This window comes from Leucoraja erinacea, chromosome 17, assembly GCF_028641065.1.
Source record: "Leucoraja erinacea ecotype New England chromosome 17, Leri_hhj_1, whole genome shotgun sequence".
NCBI classification, from domain to species: domain Eukaryota; kingdom Metazoa; phylum Chordata; class Chondrichthyes; order Rajiformes; family Rajidae; genus Leucoraja; species Leucoraja erinaceus.
In genome coordinates, this window is record NC_073393.1 from 14859359 (window position 1) to 14872201 (window position 12843).

General features: G+C 41.9%; 1 protein-coding gene across 2 annotated transcripts in view; it reads right to left on the reverse strand.

Moving 5' to 3' along the window:
- Window positions 1-11928, reverse strand: part of rfwd3 (ring finger and WD repeat domain 3) — a 28993-nt gene extending 17065 nt beyond the window's left edge. The window contains exons 1-7 of one of the 2 annotated variants that reach the window (XM_055648634.1): window positions 11549-11750; window positions 9694-10045; window positions 8649-8851; window positions 6614-6699; window positions 4008-4232; window positions 3093-3184; window positions 1810-1924 (exon numbers count right to left, since the gene is read on the reverse strand). In XM_055648634.1, coding sequence (XP_055504609.1) covers window positions 1810-1924; window positions 3093-3184; window positions 4008-4232; window positions 6614-6699; window positions 8649-8851; window positions 9694-10043 — 1071 coding nt within the window. In that variant the 5' untranslated portion in view covers window positions 10044-10045; window positions 11549-11750. Of the gene's footprint in view, window positions 1-1809; window positions 1925-3092; window positions 3185-4007; window positions 4233-6613; window positions 6700-8648; window positions 8852-9693; window positions 10046-11548; window positions 11751-11798 lie in introns of those variants that run through there. The other variant, XM_055648633.1, reaches the window with a different exon arrangement.
- Between the last annotated feature and the right edge of the window lie 915 nt (window positions 11929-12843).

Sequence of the window (12843 nt, forward strand, 5' to 3'; positions counted from 1 at the left end):
CCATATACCCATTGCGTTTGAATAAGATGTTTTAAATGCTATTACTGGACTCGGCAAATCATTGAGAAGTGAGTGATCCTACAAAAGGGTAAGTAAATGACTTCCAGCAATTTAAATGTTTATGTATAAAATACTACTGTGTAAAGTACAGCAATTTATTTTAAGCCATTCTCATGCAGCTGGCATCCCTCATTGTTCATGTACATCTGATGGCAGGGACTATACCATATGCGCCAGTATTACATAACAGAGCCTCAGCACTCCACAAAATCAATACAGAGATCAGATGATAACTAGCAAGTAGAATAGCCTCTTACCAGTTGGACAATGGCAGCTTCATTTGCTATACACAAGCAGATTTGCTGTGAGCATAATCATAGCTCACTTTCAGTGTAAATATTTACACACAAAGGAGCCATCGGTATGCACAGTAAAGTACCTTACAGGAAGTAACCCAAAATCCATGTTCTCAATTGCACCAACTCCTCTCTCACATGATTAAATCACAATCATACCTCCTCTTACCAATCAGCTCCCTGATTTTACTCTGGATCTGCACAATATTAACTAGAATCACCATATTGCAGAAATTTTAAGGACTCTATAAACTTATTTGCCAATGAGTTGATATGTCATAGAAGCAGAATTAGGCCATTTGGCCCATCGAGTCTTCTCCTCCATTTAATCGTGGCAGATGTATCGTTCCCTCGCAACCGCGTTCACCTGCCTTAGCCCCGTAACCTTTGACACCATTACTGATCAAGAACCTATTAATCTCTGCTTTAACAATACCCAAAGACTTGGTCTTCACAGCCACATATGGCAATGAGTTCCTCAGATTGTAGCCCTCCGACTAGAAATTGCTCCTCATCTGCTTTCTAAAGGAACATCCTTTTATGCTGAGGCTGTGCCCTCTGGTCCCAGATTCTCCCACTATTTGAAGGCATCCTCTCCACATCCACTCTATCTGGGCCTTACATTATTTGGAAATTTCAATGAGATTCCCCTTCATCATTCCTAACTCCAGCGAGTGCAGGGCCAGAGCTGTGAACACTCACCCTCTGGATCATTCTCACAAACCACCTCTGGACCCTCCCAAACATTAACACATCCCTCCTCAGATATGGACAACAAAAGTGCTCACAATATTCCAGATGTGATCTGACTAGTGTCTTATAAAGCCTCAGCATTACATCCTTGCTTATATATTCTAGTCCTCATAAAATGAATGCTAGAATTGTATTTGGCTTCCTTACTAGCAATTCAGCCAGCAAATTAACCCTTTAGGAAACCTACAGCTGCCCTCCCAAGTCCCCTTGTCCCCTGAATAATCTCCAATTTAGAAGTCTACGCCTTTATTCTTACTGCCAAAGTATATGACTGCATATTTTGCTACGCTACATTCCATCTGCTACTTCTCTGCCCATTCTCCCAACCTGTCCAAGTCCACCTGCAGGCTCCCTGCTTCAACACTACCTACCCACCCCCCCTCCCCCCCCCCCCCCCCACCTATCTTCGTATCATTCAAAAACCTGGCCACAAAGCCATCAATTCCATCATCCAAATTATTAATATACAACACGAAAAGCACCCGCGGGATATCACTAGTCACCGGCAGCCGACCAGAAAAAGCCCCCTTTTCACTTTTTGCCTTCTGCCATTCAGCCAATCTTCTATCCATGCTAGTATCTTTCCCCCAATACTATGGGATGTCATCTTGTTTAGTAGCCTGACGTGGATCATCTTATCAAAGGCATTTTGAAAATCGAAGGATGATTTTTTGAAACAGAGGATTTGAAACAGTCTTACCTGTAGCTGTTTACGCAACTTAGAACACTCATCTGTCAAGAACTGCAGTTGGAGACGACACTGTGCAGATTCCAGCTCTGCTTTACGGCGCAACATTTGTTCCTTATCCAAATCACTGACCAGGAAAGGAATGGGAAAAAGTCAACACCAAAGGAACACGCTTTAAGAAAATCCAAAAAGAAAAATTACATTTACATGGCGTACAGGCAAATGTGACAAATTCATAATAAAACTATTTTAATTCATTACTTTGGACTGGGAATGCACAGGTGAATTTATTATGCTTTCATGATTTCAGATTATCCTAAAACACTTTATAGCCAATTAATAACTCAAAATGTGTCACTAAAGTGGAAAATACAGTAGCCAATCACCATAAATTTGAAAATAACGAAAGTATCTGGGGCTGGCAATGTTAGCTAAAGCATAAAGAGCAGTGCAAATATTGGGGATCTTTTGCATCTATCTCCAACTGGCTAATGCGGCTTTTATGCAAATTAGAGAATCATGATTAAAAAATCCTTCAACATTGGCTGGATTGTATGCACAAGTCCCTGGAGCAGAGTTTAAATCTTCAACTTTCAGGAGATGAAATGTGATATTGCAGTCATTCATTCAAAATGTCCTACAATAACAAGGTAGGGTCTTCTCTCAGAAGGGAAGATAGAAAAAGAGAAAATATGTTATCAAAATGGATCAAATTAAAGAGTCCTGTTATTATATTTTCTTTAAGTGTATTTTGATTAATATTCCCCAAACTGTGGGAATCATTGCTCAAGGTCATCTTGCACTTGGCCCTCTTTGATGACACATAATAACTAATGCAAATATAGGGGCTGCAGACAGATGGAAAAATATAAATGCAATAAACAGTATCTGAACCACACAAGTACCTGAAAAGGGAGTGGTAACTGAGGTATTTCAAAGAGCAGTTAAGGATTGATGACACTGCTGTGGAGCTCAAGCCAAAGGTTGGACCTTTAACCCAATCCAGTAGGCATGGTACTTTTAACATATTTTTAAAAAAGGTACATATTTTTTATCAAATTCTCACCCTGTTACAATAAAAGTCGAGTTCAGCCTCTATACTGATCTACTCGGGTAAGTACTACAACAAGGCCCAATTTGCATTTTATTTAGACACTAGGCCATTTTGCTTAATTACTGCACATGTCAATCCCCCACTGCAGCTTGGTGGCCCGGGTTTGGAGGAAAGGCAGCCTTTGGTCTCTGCATTTGGAACAAAAATAAATTTCCCCAAACTGGTATAAACTGGTGTATACCTCTTTAATCGCTCCTGTTCACTAGTATCCACAGCTGTCAGTACTCTGGCGTAGAGTAACACCACATCTGATCTCTTAGCTTTCTTATTACACTGCAAAATCCAAAAAGAGTCTTTTAGCATGGTTGTGGTTTAGTAATTAAAATTAGTCTCAATTTTCTTTGCAAACCAAGTTTGGCTTTACACGGAAACAATCAAAAATGTCTTCCCTCACAATCTTTCTTTAAATATCCTTTCCCAATAACCCATGTGAAATTTATAATTCATCTGGCAAATTTGCCACTCCAATTGTGATTTTCTTCAAATTACATTCTCATTTTGATTTAAAAAGGTGCAAGAACCTGAATAAAGTAGAGCCCATTAAGCTGGAGGCGTGGCCCAATCTGACATGATCACAAGAGACCCGGCTACATTTCATTTATCAATGATTGCTCCATGCATTCATATCTCTCCCTCTATAGATCAAGATTTTAACAAAGTACGATGTAACGTAATGTAGTTAAGAACAGAAAGGAGAGGAAATCACAATGCTTGTTTTGTCATTCAGTGGGTTTATGGTTGAACCTTCACCCCAATTCTTCTTTTTGGCTCTATTCACGTTACTCAATGATCTTGATATCCCAAACAATCTTCTTTGAGTAAACTCATTGCATGAAGGGCCACTCCTTCAGACAGACAAAAACTAAGATAGGCAGTTTTGCATTTCAGTTCATAAAGTCCAACGCTCCATGGATCCATTTTTGCCATCCAGGTGAAAGTCACTGAGAATCTCACACAACCACCCAACAAAATTATTTCCTTTGTTTATAAAAAATGAAATTAAATAAAAATCAGAACATAATCCCATTGTACTCCCTTGGAAACATTAAGATGCTAATTTTTGCTTTTCATCCCCAATATCTTGCTGCAGAATTACCTGTGGACATTTTCCTCCTTGTCCCCTCAGCCATCGATCAATGCAGGTAAACCCAAAAAGATGGCCACATCGCAGAGCAGCAAGACGATGCTCTCCTGCATTCGTCCATGGCTCAAAACAGATGGAACAAGTATCTCCTTCTTCATCGGAGACCATACTGGTAGCCTGTGGACTTGGGTCATCTTTTTTCACATTTAATACTTCTGACTGCATGGCCAGGCTTTCCTAGGGTAAAATATCACGAGATAGACACGGTGAATACTCTTTACAGACCCATTTTATTTCCAAAGAGTAAGATAGTATATGAAAGTACAAAAAATCCATTTGTAGTGGCAAAGAATCCTATATTGATAACCTTCAACCTCCTACCTCCATGTCCACTATAAGCGAGTGAAGAGGATAAATATTAACTAGTTTAACCCAAGACCAGTTGGGAAGAAACGTGGTATTGGGATGGCGCACTTTGCATCTGCATCCAACACCTCGGGACATCACTTTGTGGCAGTCGCTGCAAATCCGTGCCCAATGCAATGCTCTGTAATCAGTCGACCCGAAACGTTGCCCATTTCCTTTGCTCCACAGATGCTGCCTCACCCGCTGAGTTTCTCCAGCATTTTTGTCTACCTGCAGTGCTCTTCAAGAGTGTTTTACTGCTGGCTCTCTACCCACCGCCCAATGCTGCACTCCCGCCACCAACCAACAATAATGAATGCCTCGGTTCACTATAACCAAAATCCGTTATACAGAGATCCATAATAGCAATGGTTTACTGTATATTAACCAGCTAACTCTAGAGTGGTTGAAGAGGCATGGGTTTTTTGTGCTTGCAAGCAAATTGAAAGAAGGATTTCATGGAAAGGGGCAGAATTACAGGGGATATAGCAGTGATGAATAAAATGCAACTGTAATTCATAAATACAAAACTTTTAACATCATTACAAGTTATGCAATTCCTACTGCAGACACTCAAGTATAAATTCCAGCATTAAGGTAAGTGGGAATGACCTATAGAAGGGAAATTTTGTTAACTGCTTTCCTGCCATCCAATTTAATCTGCACCAAATTAAATAAACATCTACATCGTTAAATGCACATAATTCAAGTGGTTTGTTTCTAAAATTGAACTGTGATAACAAAAAACCTTGATAGCAAATTCAAGATTTACTGTAATAAACCTCTGGTCAAACTAGCTGTTAGCAAAGGGTTATTGCAATAACTATATATGCGAATTAAACTGAATAGTAAAGCCAAATGCCAAAAAATCTGTGGAATGAACAATATCTCAGGAAAGTTGATATGAAGAGAGACTTGGGTGGGGGAGGGATACTCCAGCATTCCCTCTCTATCTATCCCTCCCCACCCAAGTCTCATCAGCTTCTCGTTTTCACACAAAAAACAGCTAACAATGGCCTGTTTCCTTGTTTAAGAGGGAACTGCAGATGCTGGAGAATCGAAGGTTACACAAAAAAGCTGGAGAAACTCAGCGGGTGCAGCGGCATCTATGGAGCAAAGGAAATAGGCAACGTTTCGGGCAGAAACCCTTCTTCAGACTGATCAGGGGCGGGGGTGGGTGGGGACAAGAAAGGGAAAAGGAGGAGGAGTAGCCAGAAGGCTGGGGGATGGGAGGAGACAGCAGGGGGGCTGAGGAAGGGGAGGAGACAGCAAGGACTAACAAAATTGGGAGAATTTGATGTTCATGCCCCCGGGGTGCAGACTCCCCAAACGGAATATGAGGTGCTGTTCCTCCAATTTCCGGTGCTGCTCGCTGTGGCCATGGAGGAGACCCAGGACAGAGAGGTCAGAGGTGGAGTGGGAGGGGGAGTTGAAGTGCTGAGCCACCGGGAGGTCAGCTTGGTTATTGCGGACCGAGCGGAGGTGTTCGGCGAAACGATCGCCCAACCTCCGCTTGGTCTCACCGATATAGATCTGCTGACATCTAGAGCAGCGGACGCAATAGATGAGGTTGGAAGAGATGCAGGTAAACCTCTGTCGCACCTGGAACGATTGCTTGGGTCCTTGAACGGAGTCGAGGGGGGAGGTAAAGGGACAAGTGTTGCATCTCTTGCGGTTGCAAGAAAGGCCTGTTTCCTTTATCACCGTTACGTTTTTGCATATCTTCCATTCATTGTTCTTTCTCTCTACATCATCGTCTAGATCTTGTTTCCCTTATCCCTAATTAGTCTGAAGGGTCTCAACCCGAAACGTCACTCATTCCTTCTATCCAGAAATGCTGCCTGTCCCACTGAGTTACTCCAGCATTTTGTCTGTCTTCAGTGAAAAATATGATCGAGATCAATGTCACAGATCACAAGTAGACCAACTAAATAACTCAATCTACAGGAACAGGAGGCTATTCAATCCTGTATTTTTCCCACCCAATGTAGAATATGGCCAGTGTCTACTTTAATTTTATTTAACTTCAAAAAATCTAATTTCTTTGCCCCATTGATTTTACGTTCCACTTGGTTATTCAGAGAGATACAACACAGAAGGCACCCATTCAGCCCACCAATTCCATGCCAACCATTACCTTTAATTTACACTAATCCTACAAGTTAGAGGTATCATCTTTAAATCTGTCGGCAAAATTAGCAGAAATGTCTGACCTGCTCTTGATGTAATGACGGCAAATCCTCATTCTCAATACCCTGCGCTGGTGTAGGGTTCACCACTGCCACAGTGCTAGCTGGAGCTGCAAAAGCAGAGGGAAATATATTTAAAGCAATTCTTTGCATGTAAAAGAAAATGACACTTAACAGATTGTGTTATGAGCGGGTACAGAAATAAATCCGACTGCAACAAATCCCAACCATTGAAATATACCATTAGTTCTTTTTCTTCTGAGCATTGTAGCACACTGTCATCGAACACGCCTGTGAGCTACAATTACTTTCACACAAATGGAAGTGAACTTTTGTGCCTCAAAAATTCTCTCCATTGTAAAGAATACACATCAAGGATGTGAGAATTGCAGACAAACCAGGTATTTGTTGCCCATCCTAGTTTGCACTGGTATAACTGAGTTACTTGATCAGCCTCTTCATAGCCACTGTGGACTGTAGCTACACATCGATGAGAGCGGTGAATCTGTTGAATTGTTATAACAAACTGCCATCTTGTTGGTTATTACGAAAAAATAATAATTCTGGCAAGGTCCAATTTGAAAGCAATCCACCAAATAAACTAGGTAAAGGACAGAGAATTAATTCAAAAAAACATTTCTAATCTGGTTTAAACACCACAATCAAACATGAGCCTTTTGCTGAAGAAACAAGGAATTGCACATACTGGTTTATACCAAAGATAGCTACAAAGTGCTGGAGTAACTGAGCAGGGCAGGCGGCATCTCTGGAGAAAAAGGATGGGTAATATTTCGGGTCGAGACACTTCAGCCTGAAGAAGGGTCTTAATCAGACACATCACACATCCTTTTTCTTCAGAGATGGTGCCTGTGCCTGACCTGCTCAGTTTTAACTTTGTGAAAGTAGATCAGTTCAAGTAATATAGGAAAATGTAATAGCGCCATTCAGATACATTTGGAACTAATGAAAGGTATATTTTTATTTTAAAAGGGGAAATGGGTGGAACAAGATAATTACTTAAACAAAGTGCAGGGTTAGTATAATGTCAGACAGACGGTGTGGCTGAATAAAGAGCCATGGGGAAAAACAAGGGTGTTATATTTACATACAAAATTGAAGAGTGGAGAAACAGAGGGCACAGCTGATTACTTAAATTTACATTAAAGTTGAATAAATAGCAAATCAAATTTAAACACAAGCATTGGGTTTTAGAAGTCAAACAACCACAATACATGTTTATCACAATTTCAGCATCCTCAGCTTGCCTTAAAAGCAAACAAATGAATTTGAATAGATTTACTAATAAACACTGATGTATTGGAAAACAAACTGAATTCTGCATAGTCCTTCTACAGCTTGTCTTCTGCGAGGACACTGATGTGTCACACTACCACCATAATGAATGTAGGTGATGCAGAACAGATCCAGGAGATCAAAGCAGTGCCGTGATGAGGATACAACAGTAGAACTGTATACCACCATTATTTGGTGATTAAACAAACCTTGCACCATCATTGCCATCAAGCAAAGGGCACAATCTAGAGTTAATGAAGGTTACAGGCCAGATGCAGCATCAGGACTATCAAAAGTTGGATGCCAACCTGGCATTGCAAAGCACAGGAACACATAAATGCTGAATTGAAATTATGTGCTGTAGCTAAAACTACATGATTCCATTATCAACTGGACCATTTGAAAGTGCTGCAGTTGTGAATGACCCATCATTGGCCACTTAAATCATCATCCTCATTGAGTTGGAGGCAAACAAGAACATGTAAGAGGCTTAAGCATTTACAATCACCTACAACAGTATACCCAAATGGATGAATCCAACTTGGCTTTTTCCTTCCCCAATTACAGAAGCCAGTCTTCAGCCAATTTTATTTAGTCAGAAGAAATGTTCATACTGGTGAAAGGCTGGTAATTAAATGCAAACATGGAATAAAGTTCAATGGATAAAAGTCCCATCCCCACTGAATATGTATGCATTAGTCATTAGCTTTACCCTGCTATGTGAAACAGTTTGACATTAACAATGACACAAAGCTCCTCAACTCACCAGAGGTTGCCACAGACTCATTTCCTCCATAGTCATCTTCTATTTCTGTGCTGCTACCACTCTCCTCTGATTCACTGAGATCAGTGCTCTGATCAGTGCTTGAATCTTCACTGCTCACCTCATCGGCTCCATATTGCACAAGTCCATCTGTTACTGTGCGCTGTTGCCTATTAACCCGAAAGTAGTTATCTAAAGCTCCAGATCTATAATTAAAAGAATTGCATATAAATTTTATTCCGTCATAAGATATCAGAATCGTGAAGGCAAATGTCAAACAAACACACATATCAAATCAAAATTCAATCTGGAAGAATTTTTCTTCAACCCTCCAGCCACCAGAAAGATTTGTCACCATGACACTTAGACAGTGCCATCAGTTCTGAGTTGTACTCTACTTCAATCAGGATATGCCTTCAGGAAATTGAAGCTCCCTAATGAAGTTAGAGGAGCATCTTAGCAAAATGTATCCATAGCGCCAGTCAATAAAAGTTGCTTGCAGAATAAGATAACCAATGGATTATCATATGAATTCCAATGATCATATTGAATGGCAGTACTGGCTTGAAAAGCCAAATGGCCTACTCCTGCACTTATTTTTCTATGTTTTGTAAAGAAACACACTAGAGTGTTTGAGGATGGCAGAGTAAGCTGCGTGACAAAGCAAGGCAATAAAGAAAATCTCTAAGCAGCAAAACCAAGTAAAAATTAAAATAATTTGGTGGCCTTGAGATCTTGTCAAATATCCATACATGGACAGCAGCAAATTCTCAGAAATGCCAAATTCACCTAACCAAATAGTCTGAAGAAGGGTCTCAACTCAAAACTTAGCCAATTCCTTCTCTCCAGAGATGCTGCCTCACCCCACATCTCCAGCATCAGTCCTATCAGATCTGAGAACAAGATTGAGAGTGCAATATTCAAAAACACTGGCAGAAACTCATCTAATGTATCAAAATAAATATGATTAATGTTTCTTATTGTTAGAAAAATTAAAATTACAGCCATTAGATTCTCAATTCTTTGTCATTTCCCAGCTATAGATTACCTGGATGAAACTGATCTCTGAGAAGTACTTGCACTTGATTGGCGACGATTTTGCCTCCTTAACTGTCTACGTTGACGACCAGGTCTTTGCCCAAGTGAAAAATGCTGGGCTACTGTCCTCAATGCTCCTTGCAGTCTCTGAAGTTCCTCAGTTAGTAATGCAGCTTCCAGACCACCACGCTGAGCACTTGGAGCTCCTGCTGCTAATGGCAGCTCTCCCGACACCATGCCACCAGGGACGTCATCAGGGCTGGGCGCTGTTGACCTTGAAGCTGGGTCATGGAGTCTTAACTGAGATAAGACAGCTTCCTCCTCAAGCTGCATATCCACATCGATTACGTCTTGAGCCATTCCTAGGAAAAACATAAATAGTTAGTGCAAGGGGAAATAAACACAGAATACTCCTGTTATTTAAAAAATAAATAAACTCTTAATATGGGAAATCACATATGTTGAAATGAGCATAGGAAGATGAAGTAAACCAAAAACAGCATCCCAATAAGAGCTCAACAGCAGGAGATACAGGGGGTCCCAAGGGACAGGGAGAAGAGAACAATATGCAACAGGAAAAGTGATACAATGGAACCATGGAGTGGGGATGCAAGATTGCTAAACTGCAGAGAAAGAAAGAAATGGGGGAACATATTGAGGTCTCAAAACGAAAAGTTAACTGTCCATTTCATAGAAACATAGAAAATAGGTGCAGGAGTAGGCCATTTGATCAGCCATTCAATATGATCATGGCTGATCATCTAACTCAGTATCCTGTACCTGCCTTCTCTCCATACCCCCTGATCCCTTTAGCCACAAGGACCACATCTAACTTCCTCTTAAATATATGAACTGGCCTCGACTACCTTCTGTTGGCGTTCCAGAGTTTAGAGTTCCAGAGATTTACCACTTTCTGTGTGAAAAATGTTTTTCTCATCTCAGTCCTAAAGGATTTCCCCTTTATCCTTAAACTGTGACCCCTTGTCCTGGACTTCCCCAACATCGGGAACAATCTTCCTGCATCTTGCCTGTCCAACCCCTTAAGAATTTTGTAAGTTTCTATAAGATCCCACCTCAATCTTCTAAATTCTAGTGCGTACAAGCCGAGTCTATCCAGCCTTTCTTCACATGAAAGTCCTGACATCCCAGGAATCAGTCTGGTGAACCTTCTCTGTACTCCCTCTATGGCAAGAATGTCTTTCCTCCGATTTGGAGACCAAAACTGTACGCAATACTGCAGGTGTGGTCTCACCAAGACCCTGTACAACTGCAGTAGAACCTCCCTGCTCCTATACTCAAATCCTTTTGCTATGCATGCTAACATACCATTCGCTTTCTTCACTGCCTGCTGCATGCCTACTTTCAATGACTGGTGTACCATGACACCCAGGTCTCGTTGCATCTCCTTTTCCTAATCGGCCACTTGCAAACACCTTGCCCTGCAAAGACCTTGCCTGAGCAGCGGAGCTCCTCCAACAGCTCTCTTTATTTTGCTCCAGAGTCAGCATATGCAGTCTTTTGTGTCAAGCATGAAAGAAGCTGGGAAGAGAAAGAAAAAAAACTGCAGGTGCTGGAAATAAGAAATAAAAACAGAAAATGCTGAAAACACGCAGCAGGTCAGCATTTATGGACCGAGTAAACAGAGGTAACACTTACAATCGAACACTTTTCGTTGGATGTGAGGGATTAGGGATCAGAGAGAAAGAACATAAACTAAACTAAAATAGACAAAGTGAAAGGGGAAAGGGAACCGAACCGAAGAAGAAAATGCAGCAGAGATAAGGGGGGTGAAAGCACATAGCCTAGGAGAGGGGGAGACAGATGTGCCACGGTTTGAAGTCCTGTTAGTTTAGTGTGCACCAAACCGTCGCTGAGAGGCCTCGCTTGCTTCGTGATTCCGTCGGCATTCGAGCACGGCCCGAGACCGCCGTCTGACCCAACCGCCAGACATGGCGCTCGACCAAGGCCTTGGCCACCGGGAGAGGCGGCCTCTAGGCTCAGACTCGCTGCAACACCAGGTCGCGGCTTCAGAGGCCTCTGCCGCAACTCTACGTATCGACGAGAAGGCGATCCCACCCCCTCCCTCCTTTATTATTGTCCAAACTTTGCACCCACCCGTCAGCCACTGGGCCCGCGGCCTATAATTCACCCTCTTCCTTTCTCAGCTTCTAACTGAAAACTCCGCGCCACTGACTCACAGCGGCGCTCGCTGCCCCTCGTAATGTTCACATAAAGCCAATAAGCGTGCGGCTGTACTTGCCAATCAGCGCTCATTGCCCAGACAGACGTGAGATCTGCTCGTCAACCAACGGCATTTGCTCCGAAGGGAGGCGCTAAATGCTGGAGCAACTCGGCGGCAAGAGCTGTATCACTGGAGAGAAGGAATGGATGACGTTTAGGATAGAGACCCTTCTTCTTCAGCCTGAAAGAGAGTCAGGGGGAGTGGGAAACGAGAGATATGGAAAAGGTACAAAGAACAAATGAATGAAATGTGTGCAATAGGACAAATCAACGACAGCAACGATGACTAACTAAGGAAAGGTGGAGCCCACAATAGTCAATTGTTGGCTGTGGGAAGGTGATAACGAGTGATACAAACAGTGAAACTCAGCAGGACCACGAGGGAGGGATGAAGAGAGAGGGGATACAAAGGTTACTTGAAGTTAGAGAAATCAATATTCATACCGCCGGGTTGTAAGACAGCATTTGCTCCACAGGCAGTGAGTGCTGAAGGGCCGGAGGTGAAGGCTCCTCTGGACAACCCAAACGATTCAGGCCATCCGCATCCAGTGGCGGAACTCTAAGTCACCATGGCAATCTGTTGTAAATTATATGACAATAGACAATAGGTGCAGGAGTAGGCCATTCACCACCATTCACTGGGATCATGGCTCATCACCCACAATCAGTAACCCGTTCCTGCCTTCTCCCCATATCCCTTGATTCCGCTATCTTTTGTAGCAATGTTACAAAATTTTGAAATTTTAAAAATCAAGTCTGCAATTTAACCCATCAGACGAAGCATAAAAAGACGTTTAATTTGACACCTAATTCACTTTCATATCTTTACATACTCGGAAATTACATACTCGGAAATTAGCATCTTGTTCCCTATTGATTTTCCATTGATTTAACACAAAAGCTGTGATCGAGGACAGTC